At 38.6% G+C, this 24,048-nt stretch overlaps 1 protein-coding gene across 1 annotated transcript; it reads right to left on the bottom strand.

The window, feature by feature from the left end:
• Positions 1-1,489: 1,489 nt before the first annotated feature.
• Positions 1,490-23,942, bottom strand: LOC147308468 (uncharacterized). Its single transcript, XM_086271467.1, has 52 exons — positions 23,706-23,942; positions 22,264-22,317; positions 21,526-21,615; positions 20,790-20,834; positions 20,655-20,699; positions 20,497-20,559; positions 20,282-20,335; positions 20,109-20,135; positions 19,406-19,474; positions 19,227-19,289; positions 19,105-19,140; positions 18,857-18,901; positions 18,665-18,742; positions 17,957-18,010; positions 17,798-17,863; positions 16,439-16,483; positions 16,132-16,185; positions 15,918-15,959; positions 15,684-15,762; positions 15,482-15,517; positions 15,205-15,375; positions 14,689-14,778; positions 14,401-14,484; positions 14,203-14,273; positions 13,925-14,113; positions 13,589-13,760; positions 13,415-13,504; positions 13,186-13,293; positions 12,938-13,032; positions 12,415-12,565; positions 12,178-12,288; positions 11,268-11,432; positions 11,016-11,105; positions 10,705-10,839; positions 10,420-10,518; positions 10,226-10,324; positions 8,384-8,523; positions 8,125-8,251; positions 7,961-8,041; positions 7,690-7,788; positions 7,444-7,491; positions 6,878-7,060; positions 6,592-6,722; positions 6,278-6,350; positions 6,074-6,148; positions 5,869-5,994; positions 5,671-5,766; positions 4,477-4,686; positions 4,180-4,357; positions 3,960-4,074; positions 3,689-3,861; positions 1,490-3,472 (listed from the first exon to the last, which is right to left on the bottom strand). The coding sequence occupies exons 1-52, from the start codon at positions 23,775-23,777 to the stop codon at positions 3,370-3,372; spliced, it is 4,995 nt and encodes a 1,664-aa protein (XP_086127593.1). The 5' UTR covers positions 23,778-23,942; the 3' UTR covers positions 1,490-3,369.
• Between the last annotated feature and the right edge of the window lie 106 nt (positions 23,943-24,048).

A 24,048-nucleotide genomic window follows, 5' to 3' on the forward strand; every position in this document is an offset into this window, starting at 1 on the left:
TACCAGAAGAAAACAACTGTTGGACACTTATAAGCTCAAGCTGTCTTTAATGAGATTTCTGCTCTATTTAACTGTATTGCATCTGAAGATGTGTTTGTCATGGGTTATAATGATTTTGCACTGGCACATGATTCAAATTTACAGCTGTATTGTGTGGATAGAAAATGTAAGGATGTCTTCTAAGTAAAGTCATCACTCACAGGATTATCCCATCTATCTTCTTTGCAAGTATACAGTCCAAACTGGAATACTCTTTGCAACCTAAATCTGTTATACGTTTGCGTAACTATTCTCCCATCAAGATCTAACCTTTTAAAATATGGGCAGATGTCTTTTTAGCCTATGTGAGTTGCGCAGAGAAAAGTGCAAGGATGTGTCCTTCTAAAATGGGCGATAACCTTGAAGTGCATCAACCTTTCAACAAGTCGCAATCCTAACCCAATTATAGAGGTGTAAAAGCTTGATATAGCTGGCTAAACAATTAGAAAGTGCACTGTCAGAAGCAGAATAATCCTGTTAAGAAGGCTACAGAGCAGCACAAGCGTTTCTATCCTCACTGACAACTGTCTGTACCAGAAGATTTGTATAATTCAAGGTGGCATTCAAGGAGTTCTGCATAATATATTAGGAGTTTCAGATGTTTTGAAACCTTTAAGCTCAGATTTGGTTCCAAAATATCCACAAATATGTAACATATTTGTTTTGTTTTGTTTTAATCAAATATTTGCTTTACATAAAAGGTCACAGCTCTTCTTTGTCTCTTACTTGTGCTGGCTGGGTTTCTTATGCAACCACCATATTTATTTATGACTCTCAGCAATCAATATCTTGGAATATATGTGTGCCAGAAAAACCACAGGATTTTGAATACAGTAGCATTTAGGGGAATCGCTGATCTGTTTCGTATCCAGATTTTGGAACTTTTAATTATGGTGATAGATATGCGTGAGTGAGCTTGAATGACTGCTCCTTTGGGGACATCGCTGTAGTGATAATTTTCAGTGAATAGCTCAGAGAAGAAAGATGTTATTAACACATTTAGTACGATTTTGCACGAGGCCTCTCTTATAACTGTCAACTACTTCTTATTTCATTTGTATTTTATCCTAATATTAGCTCATTCAAGTTGCAATTTTAAATATTGAGAATAGCAAAAAATATTTGACAATACTTCGATACTTCAGTTCAAGATCTAAATGTCTGATTTCACTTATATCTTTTTCTGAAGACACCAGTTTGATTTCTCTTCTGCCTCCCAACAGTATATTTATAAATGGATGTGAGTCATAATGCTTAATCTCTCCATGCACCATTCAACGTGTTGGTATTCAAAGAACTGCTTTGAGGAGTTACTGTTCAAATAACTCCATATTTGTGTGTATGAATAAACAAATTGAAAACTCCAGATTTACAGCATACATACTACAGCTGGTTATTGTGACTTTGTTTGTTTGCAGTTATTTATTTACTGACAGGATCTTCAGAAATGATCTGAAATATTTCACACACACACACGCACACAAGAAAGTGATATAGAGATATAACATTTGTATATCTCTATGGGAAAAAAATATCTGTTGTCATTAAAAATACTGCATATTCAAATGACTTAAGCAGGTTTTACTATGTTTTTACAACTGTAAGTAATACCACATTTTCAACAAGCCACAACATCCTGAACATATTGCTTTTTCCTTGTCCCGCCGGCTAAGTTTTGGTTTGGGCACTTTGTCACGTGTTTTTTTTAAATCAGGAGATTACAGCCAATCAGAGTCAATTTTTCAAACAGCTCAACAAATAGCAGGAAAACAAACAAACCGTTTCTTTGCAGTGTAAATCTGAATCTGTTTGCTAGCTGAATGTAAAGTTGGTGTATTTTCCAGGACAAAAAAAGCCTTAACGTAATAACTTCACACAGAAATGGACGTAGCAAAAACCAATTTAATTTAAACATGTCATGTACTCTTTTACATGTGTGTGTTCTATGACAGTCCTAGGCAGTTTATTGTAGTGTACTGCAGACTAGGGCTGGGCGATATATCGAGTTTTTTAAAAATATCGATATATTTTCATACGAGATATAAGATGTGACAATATCGTTTATATCGATATAATCTATGTTACGTTATAATTATACTTGTGGAGCCGCAGGTTTGCCTCTCTTTCGTCCACTTTTGTCTCTACGCAACGTTACTCGGCCTCGCCTCTCCTTCACTGAACACAACTCCGCCTCCCCCATAGCTTCACCTGCAGGCAATGACAAGATGAAAGCGGAAAATCTCCGTTAGCGAGTTACCGTGCGTGGGGCTGGATGGCGTCAACGTGTTAGCGAGCTAACCACGCTAACGACATGCAGCCCAGAGGGGCTGCACGGCCTAAAATCCTTTCCTTTTCTCAAAAATCGACAGTCCGCCTTATGTATGAATTCTGGTTGTGCTTACTGACCGCGAACCGATTTTATGTGGTACACAGCGCTCAGCAATCTGTCAAAAAATGTTTTAATATGACTTTGCTAAGCTACGGAGCTGCACCGCTTGATGGATTGTCGGAGAATTACGGCTACAGAGGAGGAGCCTCGCGGAGTGATACGTACAGTGTGTGTATAAGGACCACAAATGGCACCTGTTCAGAGACGTGGAGCAGCTGTGAAATCTGTCTCTTTGTTATTATGCTCAGCGTCTTTTAGTTTACATTTTGACTGCACAATTGTGAGCTTTTTGTTATGCACAAAAACAACATTATTTTCTTTTATTTATGGACCATGATTATTTAATATATGCTGATAATTTATTTTTGAGTAATATCTACGCTGTATGTAAATAAAAGTGCCCGTGTGACATCTGGGACACAGTGTGACTAAGAACTCTCTTTTTGTTCTTAACTTATGGCTTTAAAAAGAAAAATCGAGATATATATCTTATATCGCCATCCAGCTAAAAAATATCGAGATATGAATTTTGGGTCATATCGCCCAGCCCTACTGCAGACTAAACTGGTTAATCTGCAGTACCGTGGTACGGTTGACATTAAAGGACTATGTTAGGCTGGTGCACAGCAGGCTGTGGTGTCCAGGGTCACTTATAAGTTATATCAAGGGTATATTTAATTGAAGCTGAGGATGCTTCACCTATTATACCAGATTTATATTATCTACAGGTTGGGAAACAACAATGACAGCTCAGTAAACCTCAGATTTCAGGCTTGGGTGATCACAGACTATGAGCATTAAAAATACAAATGATTATACAACTTACTGCAAAGTAATTCTTTGACAAATCATAGGGCCCTCCACCAGACAAATCTTAGTTTAGCCTCTGCTTATAAGCCCAATATGAACATAATGAAGTGAGAAACAGACTATTTATCTCTTCACCTTGACCCTTCACCTTGATGCCCTGGTTTTCTGCAGACTCGGCAGCGGCTGATGATACTTTCTAGGAAAGGTCCCTTCACTGTCTGAGGTATGGGTTTACTGTAGGAGAACAACATACAGAGACAATAATAATTACAGATAACTTAACAAATTAAATTTGATACAAGTTGCCAAATCACAAGACAGCACTGTTCTGAGTTGGGAAGCCTCTAAACAGCATTGGACAAAAGAGTAATGAAAGATGAACGATTCCTTGAATATTTAACTGAAAACTACAGAACTATGTCTCCTTAAACAGAGAAGTGAACAGTTCACCCGAACATGTTGTTGGGGTCGAGGGAGGCCAGCCAGTAGCTATAGGAATCAGGATAGTAGTTACACGTCCCCCTGCCGTGACACTCTATAAAGGGCACTTGGCGGAAATTTTCCAGACATGAGCCAGGAGAAATCAGGGGCTGCGAGGATCCCTCTGCTCCAGCACCTGTTTGCTGTAACAGACAGTAAGAACAGAATCACTTAGAGAAACAAGATCTCTGAATTCAAATTTTAAAAATAGTAAAAATGAACAAAACACTGATTTCTTTACCATGATGAAAGAGTACCCAGTCCACAGTGATTCCCAACCTCTAGGACATTCTGGTATGAGAGTCCTCTGACTGTGGATGGCTATGACATTGGAGGTGGTTTCACACACTGAGCACCTAAACAGGTATCCATATTATTTTATTCCACATAAGGTTAGAGGGTAGATGTAGGTGGCAATTTTAGTTAATGGTAATCACACTAAATACACAATCTTATCCCACCTGCTAATGTAGGATTTCAGCATTTCTCCTGATATGGAAACCATGTTCATAGGCATGGGAGTTTCAGTGGACAACCAGTATGAATAGTCATTACGAGAAGCATAGCGGCAGGCATTTTCAGTGTCACAGAACAGAAAAGGCATTGTAGAGAAACGAGGCAGACAGCTCCCCGTGGTGCCTGAGAGACAGTTTAAAACACTGGTAAATATGCAGATTTTATTTATTTTTTAATGATGCAAAGATGCATCTTATATATGCACATACAACTTCTGGGTGTGGTGTTTTCCATGCTCTTACCAAGGTCCTGCCCATGAGCTCTTTTATATCCATTGATAAAGAGGAAAGAGTAACCACTGTAGATGAAGCTAGTGCCATGAGGACATTCAGGGGGGTGGATGCTCTGACTGTGCCTGACTATCAGGAAACTGTCAGCATAACTTGGACCGGTTCTGCCGGGCAAACCTGCAGGACCCTTATGACCTGGAGTTCCAGGTCTGCCATTGGGACCTGCAGATTGAAGAACATAATATGCAATGAAATAATATCACGTGGGCAGTTTTGTTCAAGGATATTTTTGGAATCTGTTGGGGGATGTTCTATAGTCACTACTACCTGCCACTAATGCACTGAGGACCTGTTTTAATGTGCACTGGCAGATAACTTCATTCAGAGGGCATTATTATTTTTTCCTTATTTTTTCTTTTTTCTTATTCACACAATGTAATGCACAACTGTGAAGCAGGAGCGCTGCCAATACCTGAACTTTTATTGTTTTTCAGGTGTGATGTGTCCAGCTATTTGAAAGGCAATTCCAATCATTTGAACACATTTAACACTTCACATTCTACTGAAATACTTGGAAAATGACATTTTCAAGTGTTTTTTTATATTCTAATGTGTAATTGGAATATACACAAAAACACATTTTAACCCAAACATTTTGCCACATGTACACACGTATTTTTGTAAATGGAGATTTTCCATTTTTGTTTAAAAAAAAAATCCTATCCATATGTAAACGCAAAAAACAAAGTCAAATGCTGTCAAGCACGTGCCAGAGCAACAGGTGGCAATATAATCCTAACTGCATAGAAGTCTTGGCCAATCAGAAGTCTAGAAGCCTGGGAGGAAAAGAGTAAATAAAGATGAATGGCGCATAAAAGCAGTCTTTCTAAATGGTCGGATAATAACTGCAGATAGTAAGATTAACAGCAACAGTATTTTGTCTATATCTGCCATTGTAGAGATTCATCTCATGTAAACAATAACATGGCGCACAGCGTGACGTCAAAAAAGGCGCACACCTTTGATGTTGCACGACTAAATCTCAATTTTCCTTGTCCACATGTATACGCAAAAACTGGAGTTTTCAAAAATCTCCACCATAGTGATCCAAAACACTGTTTATGTGTGGATGAAAGGTCAAAACGCATAGAAAAAGCTGTGTTTTCAGAAATACCCGTATACGTGTGGACGTAGTCTTAAACACACCTGGCAGCCCTGCTCTTCCTTTATCTCCTTTGTAGCCTGTAAATCCAGGCAGACCAGGTGGGCTGAAACCCTGCATTCCTTTGATACCATGCTGGCCTGGAAAAGAAGTGTTCAATAGCAAAATTTATCATTCGAATATCACATATTACACAGGGAAAGGTAATACATGCAACAAGGATTAACTCTAAAAGTATTAACCTGGTGGGCCTGGAGGTCCTGGTGGACCAGTTCTTCCTGGAGGTCCGCATGTGCCACGGGCACCAGGAGAGCCTTGAGCTCCTGGTTCATGTATTACTTTTCTAAATGTTGCCTCACCTTTACGCCCTTTAGGTACACAGAAGGAGCAATTAGAAAGCTATTCCCCAGATATATGTAATGCTTAGCTTATCAAGTATTGACTCACCTGGTGGTCCAGGAATACCTTGGACCCCTGGCTGACCAGGAGGGCCAGGGATGTACCCAGGCTCTCCAATTTTACCTAAAGAAAAAAAATTAATGGGATTATCTCTTTGTATTGCTGCATGGATTCCAGCATGATGATGATGTGCGTTTCAAATGTATTGTGAGAAACTTGCTGAAGACTTTGTTACTCTTCAACATAGATTACCAGCAGGTCCTGGGAATCCTGGAAGACCTGGGTCACCTCTTACCCCTGGGCCTCCAGGTCTGCCTATTGCACCCTGAGGGGGCAAATGGAAATAGAAAGATCAGACTCTAATTATTGCAGTTAGAGTTTGAAGACCTGCCATTCTATACAAAACATTAGTTTTAGTACGGTGTGAAGAATGCTACAGAAAGGCTTGATGAAAGATTACCTCAACTGTAAAATACATCTTTTGCTATGAACTCTCCATTTTAATCAAAAACTCATGTCTACTTTCTCTAGGCATTTGTCAGAGGTAAATTACTGTAAAAACGTACAGGTGGTCCTTGTGGGCCTGGATCTCCTGGTTCCCCTAGATTACCCTGGCTTCCTGGAAGACCTGGGTCCCCTCTGTCTCCTTTTAACCCAGGCACTGCTGTACCTGGAGGACCAGGTGGGCCAGGGTAGCCTACATTGAGATTAGAAAGGCACTGATTATGGAGATAAAAGTAATTGAGGATGAGTGGCCTAGTGAAATAGGCATGCAAGAACTTCCATACAGTGACCAAATTACACAAACTGAAATCATCATCTGGACCTACAACTTATCGAGTAGATTCTAACCTTTCCTCCCAGGATATCCAGGTTCGCCAGGGTCTCCTCTATACCCAGGAAGACATGTGCCTTCTCTTCCAGGTGACCCTCTTGGGCCAAGGATGCCTTGTGGACCTGGAATTCCTTTGTCTCCTGTTAGTCCATGAATCCCTGTAACAGACAACCCAGGGAGGCCAGGATTTCCAGGAGGACCTACAGAGTGGAAAGAACAATTAGTCTAAATCAGTAAGGAATTATTTTAGTAGTGATGCATAATTTAATGTAATGGAACAGGCCTTTAGTATATTTTATTGTTTGATATTACATATAAATACATCAACTGATGAGTGCTTTGTTTGTTGCTATATGTATCGCTCATTATTTAACTTCCAGCATGCGGATTATACTGTAAGTACATCAGGTCTCTGGGTGTGGTTGAATGTATTCAATGTTTTTCCAAGATTATCTAAAATAAGAAAGAAAAGAAAAGAAAAAAACCAAACAAATCCCAAAACGAAACACTGGACCCTCGCCCTCCTGCATAACCCCCACTCCCCAGCTCCTTTAGAGGGTAATGTGACTGGTATGTGACTCACCTGGCTGACCAGGGTCACCACGCTTCCCAGGACTCCCTTCTATCAAGACTGCAGAAGAGCGATATAAGAACAGATGAATTTGCCTGCGCCATTCAGGGGTACCATTAGCTATGAAAGAGATAGCTATTCTACAGGCCTTTTTAATTTTAGACAAAAGAAAAAAACATACATAAATACATAATTACATAGGATTATACATGACCTCAAAGAACCATACAAACATTTTTTATGCAGTATTTGGCTTACTAGTCTCTCCTTTCTGCCCGGGTGGGCCAGGAATCCCATCCAAGCCCTGGCTGCCTTTCGGACCTGGAAGTCCTCTATTTCCTGTTGGACCCACATTACCTGAGGCAAACACATTTTAAAAAGTACACTCGATTAAACTTAAAGTATAAATAAAAAGCGAAAGTACTATTTGATCATTTCGAATTGATCCTGGAATGAGACAATGGGTTGCACTTCAAAAATATGTGGTGAAAAAAGTTTCTTCATATAGTTGCAATTAAAAGGACTTTGCCTTGTGGTCCATTAGGTCCGCGTTGCCCTTTGCTACCTGGAGGGCCATCTGACCCTTCTGGCCCTTGAGACCCTGAGGGACCTGAGACAGAAGGAGTGAACAGAGAGAGTTGGGTAGAGAGGTAGAGTGTTAAAGCTGTCTAATATTTTATCAGTTGTACAAACCATTTAGTCCAGTAGGTCCTGGGTCTCCCTTGAGTCCAAAAATTCCTGGTAAACCCTCTGTTCCTGCAATTCCAGGTTGTCCTTTTTGACCCTTCATCAAATTAGTATTAGTCAATCCCGGTTCACCCTGAGGACACGAAGGAAATAATGAAAGAGGGATAAAGAACCTATTGATGAACACATTTGTTTCAAATAATATACACATTTGTATTTATTTACTGGAATCTTCTCTACTGCATCAGTGACATTTAAATTCTACCTTTTGGCCTGCTGGTCCAGGTGGCCCATATCCATTGTACTTTGGTTCCCCAGTAGCTCCTTTGAAACCAGTTTTACCCTGATCACCATCTCGCCCTGGTTTTCCCAGTATTCCTCGATCTCCTTTTATTCCCTTTGGCCCTGGCAGAATTAAATCACTAGTAACACTTTCTAATAACTATACTACCATCATATTTATAATAATGACGTTAACAAATAATTCAAATCAAATGTTATACTATTATTGAGATGTCTCTTAGAGCTCAAGGTTTTAATTCACAATAGTTTAAGGTGCATGCAGTAATATTCTAAAGCACAATGATTCAGTTCTTATTGTTAGTGTCAACATTCGATTCACAATCTGAAGGGGGCCCTAAACTGTAAAAAAAAAAAAAAAAAAATCAGTAAAAATACAATGCATTGTTCTGTATAGATGTGAACGGATTTTCTGTATTCATTATCCGCAGATGTGTTTCCGTACTTCTTAATTACTATTAATTACTATTACTATTAATGTACTATTAGTACATATTAAAGCTTATACATTTTTTGTTTTGTTTTTTTATTAAAATATGTTAAAACATTTTTAATTTGTTAAAATATTAAAAAAGTTTTTTTTTTTAAGCTTACATGTTTTTATTGAGAAATAATTGTTAATTTATTTGCTAAGTGATGTCTGCTGTGACCAGATGCTAACAGTTGCCTGTCTCAATACGAGTACTTGTGCATACCCGGGTTCTTGTGGACTCGTGATAAGTCATCAGTCAGAGAACAAGTACCAATTCAAAAGCTGTATCTCAAAACCTAGGCTGCATTTTTCGGAGGACCTGGCCTTTGCGATCTACGTGGGCCGGGTCCTTCGAAAACTGAGAAGGCTGGAAGTGAGCAGCTGTGAAATGGGACGGTCTAGCCTTCAGATTTGCGTCACCGCTGTCTCGGTGGAGTTTGATAAACTCAGCCGTCTGCTCCTTGCTATCTAAAATATAACAGTACACTGGAGTAAATTCTCGACCATCTCACACTTGTGTTTAATCAGTTTTCTGTTTGACGTTTATTCAGCTGGGTGAAAACCCCAGAGGAAAAGTTTTATCTAATCTAATCTAATCTAATCTAATGTCTTTAATCTCAGCCAAACCGATTTACTCAGGAACAAATAAAACACTGAAACAGCCAAACAATACAATTTTTTAAGTTACCTAAGTGACTTATATATCATGTTTAACCTGAGTAGCGGGGGGTTTAAAAAACAATGTGCCGGGAGTCCGCTGTTCTCGCCGGAAATTATGTGGGTTACAGCTGCTCCAAGACAGTAACAGTAACAGACTAATTAAACAATAAAATATGTTACAGATTTTACAAATTTAAGAAATAGCACTAGTATATACAAATCACTCAATTATAAATATCAAGAGTTAAAAGAGGTGATTATAAATAAATATCAAGAACATTGACAAGGATATTACAGAGTAGAAAAGAGTGTGTGCAAAAAAGATGTAACAATATTATTATCATTATTATTATTATTGTAACGGGCATGCAACTTGGAAGATGCTTGTAGTTTTCTCACTACATAAAAACTGCACACTGAAAAGGTCATTTATTAATCTTTTTTTATTAAAAGGATTTTAAAACATGAAGTTTTGTACATGTTAAATTTTTAAGTTTAAGGTTTTATTTTTTTTCAGTAGTAGAAATCGTACAATAACAATACAATGGAGTTCTGAAAACACAATACAATAAATTATTCTGCACAGTGATCACTGAGCATTCATGAGCATGATAACCAAAATATTCTTAATTTTTCTTTATTTAACTTCAGCTTGAAGTAAAATGCAGTACTTACCTGGAGGCCCCCTCAGCCCTGCATCTCCTGGAGCTCCGGGATGTCCTTTAAACCCTGGTGATGTTAATAATCCATCCAACCCTGGATCACCTGGTGAGCCTGGGGACATACAGGCACACAGCATAAATACAGTTTGGCAGATTTACAAACGGAAATAATAACTAGTCACTGTGAATGTTTAGCTTATTTCAGACCTCTTGGTCCAGGATCCCCTGGTGCTCCCACTTTTCCTCTCCACCCTTTTGATCCATTCCTGCCAGGATCTCCACTTGGACCAGCCAGACCAGGGTTACCTTGTGCAATACAGTTAGTGTTAAAATATTATTACCATGTCCTACTCAATGCCCTGTCCTAATATAATGTGGATCATTTGTAAAAAAAATAATAATAATAATTAATAAATTAATAAATAAAAAATCTCAGAAACATTAAAGACTGTAAAAGGACATTTTTGAACAAGACTTTACTGGAAAGTGTACCTGGTGGACCAGGGTCCCCTGAGTTCGCAGTATAATTTTGTGGTGATGGAGCTCCTGGGGCACCTTTGGGACCTTGGTCTCCATTCATACCTGGGGGGCCTGGAGGACCTCTAGGCCCATCTGGGCCAGAGTCACCTGCAAATAGCCAAGGTAGCTCTAACTTCATCAGTTTTATATAAATCAGTTTTTCATAAATTACTGTCACAGAGGCAAAAACTATTATACTGTTTCAGATCTGACATGTTTGTGTATATTATATGCATTGTGTTTGTGTGCACGCGCACGTGTGTTTGTGTTGCATTTGTGTTTACCTCTTTGACCAGGTGGACCTACAATTCCAGGCAACCCATCTGGTCCATATCCTGATGGCAATCCATCTGGTCCAGGGTCTCCTCTGGGTCCTAACAAAAGTGAAGTTCAATACATTGTAAAAACTCATAAAGTAATTTTGGTATTTTCAACATCACATTAAGTACTCACATACATGAAAAACCCAGATTTTTTAACTATTCCATATTGATGAATTTAAATATGAATGGTCTATCAGATAAGGAATACTGTACCTGGTTGACCAGGTAGGCCATTTTGTCCTTTGATTCCTTTTTGTCCATGATGTCCTTGTGAACCTGGTCTTGATGGCCCAGGGAACCCAGGTTCACCAGCAGGGCCAGGAAGACCAAACCCAGGCAAACCTTGATTTCCCTTCTCACCAGGAAAGCCATTAAGTCCTAAAAAAAAAAAAAAAAAAAAAAAAAAAAAAAAAATATATATATATATATATATATATATATATATATATATATATATATACACATATACATACAGCTAAGATACTGCGCAGGACCCTCATGCTCCCAGGCCTCTGGTAGAGGACCCGAGCTTGAAGGATAAACCGCCCGCAGGGCGTGCTGGGTGTTTTTTTTTTTGTTTTATATATGTGTGTGTGTGTGTGTGTGTGTGTGTGTAATGGCCTGGCCTGTATTTATATAGCGCTTTTACTAGTCCCTAAGGACCCCAAAGCGCTTTACATATCCAGTCATCCACCCATTCACACACACATTCACACACTGGTGATGGCAAGCTACATTGTAGCCACAGCCACCCTGGGGCGCACTGACAGAGGCGAGGCTGCCAGACACTGGCGCCACCGGGCCCTCTGACCACCACCAGTAGGCAACGGGTGAAGTGTCTTGCCCAAGGACACAGCGACCGAGACTGTCCAAGCCGGGGCTCGAACCGGCAACCTGTGTGTGTGTGTGTGTGTGTGTATAAAGGTGAGGAGCAAAGGAAATTTAATATATAAAAATATTAGTGCTGTCAGCGTTAATCTCGTTAAAATGACGTTAACGCCATAACTGCACTAATTTTATATCCAGATTGGTATTACTAAGCTTTTACCTGTTTTTTTATCTGTCTGTAATGTTCTTTCAGGGCTAACACCAAATACACCACACAAGTCTAGCATAGACTAACCTTGAGGTCCTTCAGAACCACTTGGTCCTGGTTCTCCACTTGGCCCAGGCAAGCCTTTACATGATTCTTTGCTACCAGGTAGCCCTGGAAGCCCTTCAGAACCCTTTACTCCTGCACAAATCAATAACACAATCAATGTAGCAAACAGATCAATATTGTTGCAAGTTTGTGCTTTATTATGTGCTTATGAAGAGTACAGTTTTGATTTTAGTCAATAGTCAGTTTAGTCATCAGTACCCTTTTCTCCTGGAAAACCAGGACTGCCAGTTAGCCCTGGATATCCAGGTAAGCCAGGATTCCCAGGATCACCTGCAGGCCCGGGATCTCCATCTTCACCTGGAAGCCCTGGGAAGCCTGGAGGCCCAGAGTGTCCAAGGTTGCTATCACCCTGTTATTAGAAAAATAGAGGACATAATGTATATGTTAGCATTCACTACTTAATCTGCTTCCAGAATTATATTGCAAGGTATAATGTTTGGTAGTGTTTGGTAATGTTCCAAGCCTTTGATTATGAAAAAAAGAATGCTGCATTTTCTCATTTCTTTGTCATTCCCTGATCTCCCTTCACAAAGAACTGACATAACATGAAGGAAGCAATCATTTGATTGGCCAGTTTTTAAAATCAAATACCTAGACAATAATGTAAAAAATAATTTTTATTTATTTATTTTTTGCTTTTATGCCTTCCTGTAAAGACCAGTAAAGTGCAATAGAGTGTTTGCTATATGAAGATGTATGTTGTATCAACTTTGTTTCTAACCTTTGGTCCTGGAGGACCAGGAGGGCCTTCTTGGCCTGGCTGACCTGGGGAACCTCTACCTGGAGGGCCTGGGACACCTGGTTGGCCCTTGTCACCTGAAAAATACATACTTATCAGTAAACACATAAATCATCTATGTGACTAGTCCTCATTTCCTTTTGAGACAATCAAAGTAATCTCATATCTAGGAAATATTTTATGTGTTTGCAAATATGCAAATGTTTTCTGCATAAATTCACAGAACCTACCTTTCTGTCCTTGTTTCCCTGGCATTCCAGGAAATGACAACGGGCCACGTTCTCCTTTCTGGCCTGGTATACCTGGTGGTCCTAGATGACCTGGAGCCCCTGGATGACCTGACATTTGTTTTGGTGATATAAAATATGTTTCTCTTCTGCCATTGTTTTCCATCCATCCAATTATTCATCCACCTATTGAGTTATGCATCCATACAGCATATCCACATGCAGTACTTACCTGGGCTTCCAGGTGAACCTGGCCAACCCTTCAATCCAGGTGGGCCAGGAAGTCCTTTACTGTATATGACTCCAGGTTCCCCCTTTTCTCCTGCAATAAAGGAGAGATGTATGTTAGTATTTTACTATATTTAAGTTTTTATTAAATTTTACATTAATCAGTATATAATATAACCTGGAATTCCTGGCTGCCCTGGAAAGCCAGATACCCCATTATCTCCTTTCATTCCTGGAGGCCCAGCAGGTCCATAACCCACTGGCCCAGAGTAGCCGTCTGGTCCTGGTCTGCCTAAAGGGCCTGGTGGGCCTTGGACTCCACGGTCTCCCGTTTCACCAGAGAAGAAATACTATAGAGTGGCAGAATACTTGTTCTAGCTATGACTAAAAAAAAAATTTGTTTTGCTCCTGTACATGTTAAAACCTCTGAAGCATCAAATGTGACACCTGAGATGTGGAATTGCAGAAGGCAAAAAATGTCATGTAAAACTCAGATTTGTCAGCAATTTCTCACCGGATCCCCTGGAAGCCCTGGATTGCCTTTGCGACCTGGCAATCCTGGAAGTCCAGGTAAACCCGGATCCCCAGGCCTCCCAAGCTGTCCCTGGTCCCCTTTTTCTCCCTTTGGCCCAGGAGCACCAAAGGAATACGACTCTCCCTTCTCTCCTTTTCGACCTGGAAAACCTGCTTCACCAATTGGACCCTTTGGAAAAGAATTAATATTAAGTGTTTACATAGGTAAAGAAAAACAAACTTACAACAAAGCAAAAATTTCAACACATGTTTTCTTACAGGTCTTCCTGGTAAGCCTTTAGGTCCTGGGAAACCAGGATCACCTTTATCACCTCGAGGCTGATTGAAGCCTGAGCGGCAGAAATAGTGCACATTCTAGTTTTAAATCTTATTTGCTTTCCATCACTACCAGTAAAAGTGAATTTGAATGCGCAACTCAGATAGAATAAAATTCATCTGTTATGCAGTGCTTGTTACCAGGCGGGCCAGTTTCACCCTGGGGACCTGGAGGTCCTGGGAATCCTGATCCAGTACACTCATAACAGGGATCCCCCTTTTGTCCTGTACAAAGAAACAAACATTTTTTAAAATCTCAATTATTGCACAATATTATTTTATATATGAGATTCAAAGGCCTTGATGACAACTGCACACAACACAGTAGTCTGCTAGTAAAAATAAGTCATAACAAGTTTGAAATAAATAATAAATACTAACTACAATGGTTTAAAAAATTAAAAAAGAAGGCTTTAAAAACAATCCAACCTTTCATTCCAAACACCCCATCGTATCCCATGAGTCCAGGCAATCCATTCACTCCTTTAATTCCTGGCAGACCCTTGGTAACTCTGTTAGCTACAAACGACAACAAACTTAGTGTCCTAATTACACTTTCAAAACATTTCCTCTAAATATCTGTATAATTATTGCAGTAGTATGTCATTAATATCCTTCACTATAGTCATTTAGCCTATATCTAAGAGTTTAAAAATCCATATCCACTCTGTTCAATGACTATCAGTGGTCCACAACATACATGCTACAATTCTATAAATAAAAAGCTAAACTTTCAAAGTTATTTGTTTATTTATTTGTTTTGTTAAGCATGATAGATATTGAACATTTAATTAGTTGTTGTTTTGTCTCTTCCACAGCATGTCTTTGTCCTGTCTTCATCCACTCACCCCCAACCGATTGTGACATGACATCTTGCAGTAGGTTTATTGTTAGCATTTGAAGTTATAGTATTTGGAGGATTTAGGGGAGAACATTTTTGCATACTTCTGTCTTCAGGGATTCCAGGTGGGCCCTGATCTCCAGGAGGTCCTTGGTCACCAGGCTCTCCATCTAGACCCGGAGGTCCGATATAATCAGCCCCAGGCTCCCCAGAATCACCTTTTAGGCCTGGAAGGCCATTGGGACCACGTAGGCCAGGCACATCAATACCTAATCCTGTGCAGGGTAAAGTGAGAGGCCATGAGCAAGCTTTACAAAATAAGCTTAACATGTGGATGAAGGTACAAAGGATGTTATTCTCTTTCAAATTCTTTCTTCACACCTGGAGGTCCTCGTGGTCCAGGAAAGCCCACAATACCTGAGAAAAGAATAGCCACATGTGTTATTATTGTATGGGCAAGTCAGCTACAATAAAGCAAGGTTTTTTTTCATCGGCTCATGACTGGTGCAGGCTTTGACTTTAGGATTTGCTATTCTGTTGTATATCTTCTTCATTAGTTTGTATACTATAGAGTATTATGCACCCCGAGGCCCAGGAAGTCCAGGTGGGCCCTGATGACCAGGATCTCCCTTGTATCCTTTGATTGGCTCAGTCACATATGTCTGTAAACAAAATTGTATTGGACGTTTTAGAACAACAGGAAGTGATGGATTCAAATAAAATCCACAGAAATTCATTCTGTATCCATAACAAAGACTAATGTAGCATTTTTCTGACCATATAAGGACTGTAAAGTAGAAAACTGTCATAAACTCACATCTCCACTTGGGCCAGGCAGACCCCTATTTCCCTTTTCACCCTATTTAGAGGATACAAACAAAGTGTCATGCAAAATATTATTAGCCCTTCAAGAGATTTTTCTTTGGTACTATACCACCTTTACTGATTTGATTTAGTACTTTAATGTATAAATGCACATTTTAAAGAATTTAAAGAATCTGAATAATTAGTAAGAAGAAAGGACAACTGACCGGCACTCCTGGCACTCCTGGATATCCTGGATCCCCTCTGGGGCCAGGTCTTCCCTAAACAGAAATATGTTGTATTCAACAGTTGTATTGTTGTATTCAATATATATATTCAATATCTATCTATCTATCTATCTATCTATCTATCTATCTATCTATCTATCTATCTATCTATCTATCTATCTATCTATCTATCTATCTATCTATCTATCTATCTATCTATCTATCTATCTATCTATCTATCTATCTATCTATCTATCTATCTATCTATCTATCTATCGTACTGTTTTTAAGCATAACAAAACAGTACCACAAATCCATGTGGTCCAGGATCACCATCCTTGCCTGGCTTACCCTGTAAGGACAAATAAGCATAAGCATGAAGATTCATATAAGGTTGAGTTTTTCAGGATGAAGTACATGTTTTTATTTATCTTCTCATAGATTTTTTACTTAGGTCTCAAAAATACAGTTTTTAGACTGTAAAATGCCAAATGTTTGTGATCTTCATGTAAATCTTCATGTTCCTCAAAAAATCGTTTGCCCTCTGCCACCTCTGGAGGGCGACCCCTTGCACCCCGCCCACAACTTGTTTGACCTGCTGACCTGTGATTGGCGCCTCAGGTTAATCAGGTCCCACACCTCCAGACTCACTAACAGCTTCTTTCTGTAGGGCTTTCAGACTTTTAACAAACACTATCCCCCCACACCCCATCCCTTCCTACCCACCTCACCAATCATGGCCTGAGTAACCCGCATCACTCAGGCCACTCACATATGGACTCTATACTCAGAACAAATCCTTTTGCACTGCTTCCAAGCACTTTGCCCTCCAATGTGTGCCTTTCTCTTGTTTTGTATATATTCCTCTCGACTGTCTTTTGTTTGCTATTTATTCCTGAAGTCTTTACTATTTATATATTTTTCACCCTGCACAGTTGCCGTGGAGCACCCATAATTTCATTGTACAATGATAATAAAGAGCTATTCTATTCTAAAATAAAAATAGGTAAAATAGGCCTTCAAATAAATATATAAAAATAAAAAAATTTCAAACAGAAATTCAATTCAAATTAAAAATTCTTATTCAAAGACACATATGTGGTCTTTGAAGCAGTGACTTCTAATATATATGAAATGAGAATGTGACCATATCAGGGTTGGAGCTTTTTGAGGACCCTTTTAAGCAATGCTGTGCCCCCCTCAGTCTGAAGACACACTAAAAATATGTAGAATGATCAGTTTCTTTGATTTAGAGACGCTGCTGTTGTCCCTGAACTGGGATGGCCTAAACAGAGAGCTTCAATGGGCTAATAATAAAACTATGCAACATAATTATGTTTGTTGTTGGTTGCTGCTGTCTTAGCAAAAATAATTTTGATGAAGTGATTACTATAATGTAGATAACCAATGACAGTCTTTTCTCTCGTCTTAAATGGCAAATCGCATTGAGTTTGATGTTGCATCACTGCCCTCTGCTGCTCATCCTCTTTTTCGTGCTATTCATACTGGTGCGGGTAACCCTTTGGTGCAAAGGGAAGGAATGAAAAAATAGGGGGATGTGTGAGAATTGTGGAATATCAGGCACAATAAATTGATTAACCAAATGCCATATGTTTGTACACAGTCAAATGGAAAAACTGAGTGGTAATGGGATGCTGTGTCTTACCTCTGGACCTGGTAATCCTCTGCCTCCTTTTGCGCCTTTACTATATTGTCCATAACCAGGTTCTCCCTGGAAACAGATTAAAATAAGGACAAGAATCAGAAAGTTTCTTTAAAATTAGTGAATGTATTCAGTCGTCTTGAATTTTAATTCTGTACTTACCGTTGAACCTTTGCAGCCCTTTTCTCCTATATCTCCCTTGTTTCCTTTTAACCCCTAAATAAGAATGAAAAAATAAAAACAACTGAAGTTATGTTCTGATAATTTCAATGACAATATTTCTGTATTAGAGTGGCAGGATGTGGAAAGAGCAGTTCAGGGACCAAATGTTTAGAATTGTATTTTTAAATTGTATTTATAAATATTATATCTGTATTTACTATGCTTCATTTGCTTTTAATTTTGCCTCATCCTTTTTGTAAGTTTGCTAGTTAATCATTTTAGAAAGGAATTGGAAATCTCATCTCTTTGGTCCCAAACACGGCAGCATGTTTTGACTACTTACCCAGTTGCTTTGAAATGCTTTGGGCAAAACAGTTCTGGTAATGCGCCTGTGATTTTTTCTCATAGTGTCACTATTCACACATTGGAAACATATGCCCTTCAAGATTATTTTTAAGTAATTTTTTTTCTTTGCCTTCTTTCATCTCTTCCCATTAGTAAACAAATGTTGTTTTTTTTGTTCTGTCGATTGAAATTAGCAGGTTAGTGCAGGTTACTGTTCAATCAGCCACTGCAAAAGTAGGAAAATATGCAGCCCAGTCACCGAAGAGTGAACAGTGTGACGTGAGAAATCCTTGGGTCATGTTCCAAAACTAGAAAGGCAATGATGATTTTGTCGAAGAGTATTACATGAAATTGTTCCTGTACCTCTAACACGAGACCCCCTGAGACAAGCTCCGTGATCCGACCTTTTGGTCCAGGTGGACCTGGTGGGCCTTGTCTCCCCTACAACATAAAAATTTAAATTACCCTCACTGAAAAAAACAAGACATAATATACACAACTGTCGGCATGAATTATGATACAATGCTGCCACAATAATAGTGAAAAAGAAACTACCTTAGGTCCTTGAGGTCCTGGGGCACCACTAATACCTTCCTGACCCTAAAATAAAAGTTTTGTTTTTCATAAACCAGAAAATTTTATTCATATTTGCTTTTATCAGGCAGTTCACGTGAATAGTTTTAGGGTGTGAATAACTCAAGACTCACAGCAGCTGTGGTTTTACTTTTTTGACGGACTCATTATCACAATACAAGCTTTCAAACCTGTACACACATACGCAAATTTAATTCTAACAGCATTACCTTTGGTCCTGGAGGCCCTCGACGTCCAGGAAAGCCCTGTTCATAAAGAACTTACACACTTAAGGTTAAACATCACACAAAAACATGTCATCCACAAAAATCTCAGAAAAAGCTTTGCTTACAACAGATCCCCTTGGTCCAGGTTCACCAGGTTGTCCTTTGTATCCAGGTAAACCTGGATCTCCCTAAAATTCAAGGAAACTTTGCTTTCAATATAAAATAAACATAACTGTTCAAAAATAAATATATGTGTGTCTGACTGACAGGATTTATTTATTAAGAGAGCAGTCTAAAATGTTACCGGCTGTCCATCCCTCCCAGGTGGTCCACGGGGCCCTGGTTGTGAACTGCCTTGTATCCAAGATTCACCCTATGAAAATGACGCTTCAAAAATGTAATAATACTTTATAGTTGCAGTTAATAAATCTTGTTAGTAACTGGCATCTGTAGACTTTGACTGTCACTTTTAAAAGGTTTTTATCAACCTTGGTAATGTGTTGTGTACCCTAACCCAGACATAACCGCACATATTTCGAACTGGTTAAAAGTCAGTGCTTCCTCTGAAATCCCTCAACTCAGAATTTGTGTCAGAGCTTTGAGAATCCCCCTTTTTCCCCTGATGGCATGGATGCATGCTTTTTGCTCAGCCACCATCAAAGGAAATGTGATTTGAAGACTGGTAAATGTTGAATATCACAACACAGGAACACATATAGGGGTACACATATACATACATTGTATTTTCTGAAGCTTTTAGAGGGTCAGTTCTTTTAAACACTAGAATCACATTTTCTAGCATTCTTGTGCATTCAAATAAACATGAACAGTTCCCAGTAGTTCTTGCCCAAACAATTAGCTTTCTAATTGTAATATTTACATTGGTAAGGATAACTTTAACTAGCTAAGCTTCTTGAATGACAGCCATTGCTGAGCAATTCTGCAGACACATCTTTCACTGGTACAAAAAGAATTTAGCACAACGCCATGAAGCAGCTTATCATTACCTTAGGTCCAGGCTGACCCGGTGGACCCTGTGGATGAAAAACAAATATTCAAACATTTATTTATCAATTGTTCATTTGGGTAATTTTAAATGATGATGCAATGAAATATGATACCAGAGTCACTGAGAAGTGTAGCAACACAGAATAAAAAAAATGTTTTGTTTTGTTCTTACTGGCAGTCCATCAAGACCAGAGGTCCCATGTATACTGGGAGGTCCGTCTTCCCCCTTTTGGAAAGTAATGCGTTGAGAACATGCATTGAAATTACAAACTCTTTAACCTATAATACATTTAAAAATGTGCTCTTTCAAATTAGAAGCCCCAATCCTAACCCTGAAAAAAGTTCAAAGCATTATAGGTCCACAGCTAATATGCAATATTTTCATACATCTGTTCCATTGCAGCCTGGGGCTCCCGGTGGGCCCGGAGGCCCCTGTAAGCCTGGGACACCCTATATAAAACACAACAGCCATGTATGAGGATCTGCAGGAATATGCATGTCTGTGATTCATACATTAGACTTGTATACACAACAAGACAACTCACTGGTAAGCCATGACTCCCAGCAAAACCCTCTTTGCCTTCGAGTCCCTGTAATGACAGAAGCAAAAATAGCTTTCATTTTTAACATACATGTAGGTGTTACTGACTGAAAGACAAACAGACATTTTTTTCTTTTACCGGATCGCCTTTTGGTCCTGCTGGTCCATCATGCCCAGTGTTTCCCTGTCATAGTAGGCAAACTTTTAATTAATCCCTATGGCATGGTATAGCAACACATACAGTCATGTAAAAAAAGAAAAGTTTCATTCGACTATGAAGTACAAGCACACCCTTACTGACTCCATAGTATTTATCAGGGTAAGTACACAAGTGCTGCTAAATCAAATTAACTTAAATTAAAACTTAAAAATTAAATTAACAAAAAGCACCTCTAAAAAGCAGCGATTCTGCAGTTTGCTGGTCTGGAGCATTTAAGTGCATATTAACACAGTGCTCCAACTGAATTTACCCCCGAATCCCACTGCACAGTGCTCAGAGAACATTTCTATGTGCAAACCTCAGTGAGCTAAAGCAACATGTTAGTTGGTGAGTGGGCCAAAATTCCTTCAAAGCAATGTGAGCAACTGATGAAGTCACACTGAAAATGATTTCTTCTTTCTTCAGGCTGTTAAATCATGTGGTGTCCTTGGTTACTTCGTTATTTATTTACTGAATTTCCCGGAGGAACCTACCCGAGGTTATACTACACCATTTCATGTTGATTTTTCCTTTCATTTAACAAGTTCAATTAAAAATGTGTAGGCATATAAGAAATTTTGAATTATATATCACATATAATAATATAAGATCTAATTTAGATTGACACTACAAACTGTGTTAATATGAGAAAACTTAATGAGAGTTTAAGTTTTACCTTTAGTCCCATCGGGCCAGTGGGACCATCTGGTCCAGGACGTCCTGGTGGCCCAGGGGAACCTGGATTTGCTGGAAATCCTTTGTCTCCCTGTGTGTGTAAATGTATGAATGAAAAGTAATAGCACACAGAAAGAAAGGACATAAGGTGGCAACCAGTAAACAAACAGCAGCTTCATTGGTATTGTCACTTTATAAGTAAATACATAGATGCTGTTTTGTGAATGCTTATGGAAATATTGCCAACTATAACTGGTATTGGTACATTTATCAGCTGTATGTGGTTAAAATGAGAGAAATTGTTATATTTATAACTGCAACAAACCTAGTGTGTAAACACACTGAAATATTTATCCATATCCTTCGTAAAGGATATATTTAGCCATACATCCATTTTCTTTTGTTTATTGATAAAACTGTACAGTCTACATAACAGTAAAAATGAAAACAATTTACTTCATCATTACATTTAGGGGGTAATGAATGACTAGAGAATTTTATATTTCTATGACGAATGTGTCTATTTGCATATATTCTAAGATGTGTTTCATAATTAAATTATTTGTTACTTTGAAAAATTATTTAATTAGTGGGGTGTACACCGTAGTCACGGGAAGTACAAATCTTGCTTTGAGAAAAAAAAAAAGAATGAAAGTTTTGTGAAAAGAAGAAATAAGTAGCTGTAAACTGCAGGAGGATGAACTGAGTCTTTGACACAGACAGTGAATTAGACACTTACCCTGCTGCCTTTCACTCCATCACAGCGGCACCTTGATCTTCCGTTGCACACACACTAGAAGAAAGTTTACATTTTTTAATTTCTAATGCACAAAATAAAAAAAGCAAAATAGAATAAAAACAATTGTGTTTTTGACAAATTGTCAAATATTTGTAATGTAATGCTGCTTCCTCAAAGTCAGTTGTCCTACTGACTGTAAAGTATTTTCATTTTGCATAATCCTGCATATACTGCATTTAAAAAAAAAAAGCATAAATAGGTGATTTCTCAGTTTTTTCACCGTAGCTTTGGTGTAAAATCTTTTTCCTTTTTTGTTGATTTTTACGTTTATCCTACCACAAAACAATAAGAGAAGGTACGACCGTGTGAATGCCAGAACACTCTGGGAGGCACACAGAGTCTCCACAGACTACTAAAGATCAAACCTCTACCAACATGACATTGATTATAAAACTCTAAGCATATATGAGTAGATATTTCTAAGCATAAATGACAATCCACTATATAAACTTGACACTCTGCTGTGTTAATACCCTCCTGAGTCTCTATTGAACACGGTGGCCTTTAATTAGAAAGCTGCACACATATTTGCTTGTCAGCAGTGAAAAAGGTTTAGTGAAGCTAACAGACTTTAAAAAGTGGGGTAATAAAGTATAGAAAAAGAGTAATCTGCACAGTGTTGTTTGTAGTCTAAATATTAGGCCACCCTTGAGACAAAAGCAGCTTAGCAAGAACAGCTACAATGATAAAACCGTTATACCTAATTACTGGAAATTTATTACATTGGTCATTAAGCTATAATTAATTCAGTTTTTCAGCTTTTTTTTTCTTTTGCACATGAAACAACATCAAACTTTTCCATGACCTACCATAAAAAGGCCCACCAACATAGCACACTGAAGAGTGCTGTACACATTACCTAATGGAGTGCATCAGCAAACAGGCTGAAAAAAAAAGCATCCCATTTCTTTGGAAGATGTTTAAAAAATGGTTTCAGGATGCTTTTTTCCAGTAAACAGTCATTAAGGTCCTCACAGAGTTACCAAAAAGAGAAAAAGAGAGTCCTATACGGCATTACTATTTAAGAAGTTACTGATCTACAGCTTTGAGAAAAATATTCAATGTCATTCTTGAACCTATATTTTTTTAGAGGAAAAGAAAAACACTGTATTTAGATACAGAATTGAGTTGTTATGTGGTTTTCTCTCGAGCAATGTCGATTAATAAGTCAGTACAGCTCAACAACAAGCCCAGTCCATGCAGGGTGACATGAAGGAAAGCAACACAATTTTTTTAATCCAGAGTCAGCCACAAAAGAGACCATGTCCCATGTGTTTATATTTAAAAAAAGACAGTCAGTGCAGTGATGGATTATCAGTGCATGCAAAGCTTAATTTAAAACAGTCAATAAAACTAATAAGGAGAAATAAGAAGGATCTTACCTTTTTTCCATCAGTCATCACCAGCATTGCAGCCAACAAGATTATTGGAGTTATGAATGTTGGAGTTCCCATGGCTTTTCTTTCTGCATTTACATCAGTAGTTTGGGAATAACCACAGGCACTCCAGGGGGGATAGGTGTCTCCTTGAGTGCTCTCCTCTGTAACCAGCTTTCAAATTTCACTCATCTACCGCAGTGCTTTGGGTGATGTTACGTGACGGCAGTCCTCAATCAAGGTTTCCCCATCTGACTTTATGACTTTAGACAGTACAGCCCGGAGAAGTTGTTTAACTTGACCTTGAATAGAGAGGCGGTCTGAATTTTCTGTTGTGTTTATTCCCAGT

This window comes from Aulonocara sp. 'chitande type north' Nkhata Bay, linkage group LG18 (assembly GCF_057382095.1).
Source record: "Aulonocara sp. 'chitande type north' Nkhata Bay isolate Kocher_YH1m ecotype deep benthic linkage group LG18, A_spYH_male_GT1.1, whole genome shotgun sequence".
Taxonomy (NCBI): domain Eukaryota; kingdom Metazoa; phylum Chordata; class Actinopteri; order Cichliformes; family Cichlidae; genus Aulonocara; species Aulonocara sp. 'chitande type north' Nkhata Bay.

Excerpts from the sequence above, each read along its gene's own strand:
- LOC147308468 (XM_086271467.1), bottom strand. The coding sequence starts at position 23,777 with ATGGGAACTCCAACATTCATAACTCCAATAATCTTGTTGGCTGCAATG. Across the intron at positions 18,743-18,856 it reads CAGGACCTCAAGGACCTAAG|GGGAGACAAGGCCCACCAGG; the intron begins GTAGTTTCTTTT and ends TTTATGTTGTAG. Across the intron at positions 10,325-10,419 it reads AGGGGATCCTGGACCAAGAG|GCTCACCAGGTGATCCAGGG; the intron begins GTCTGAAATAAG and ends GTATGTCCCCAG.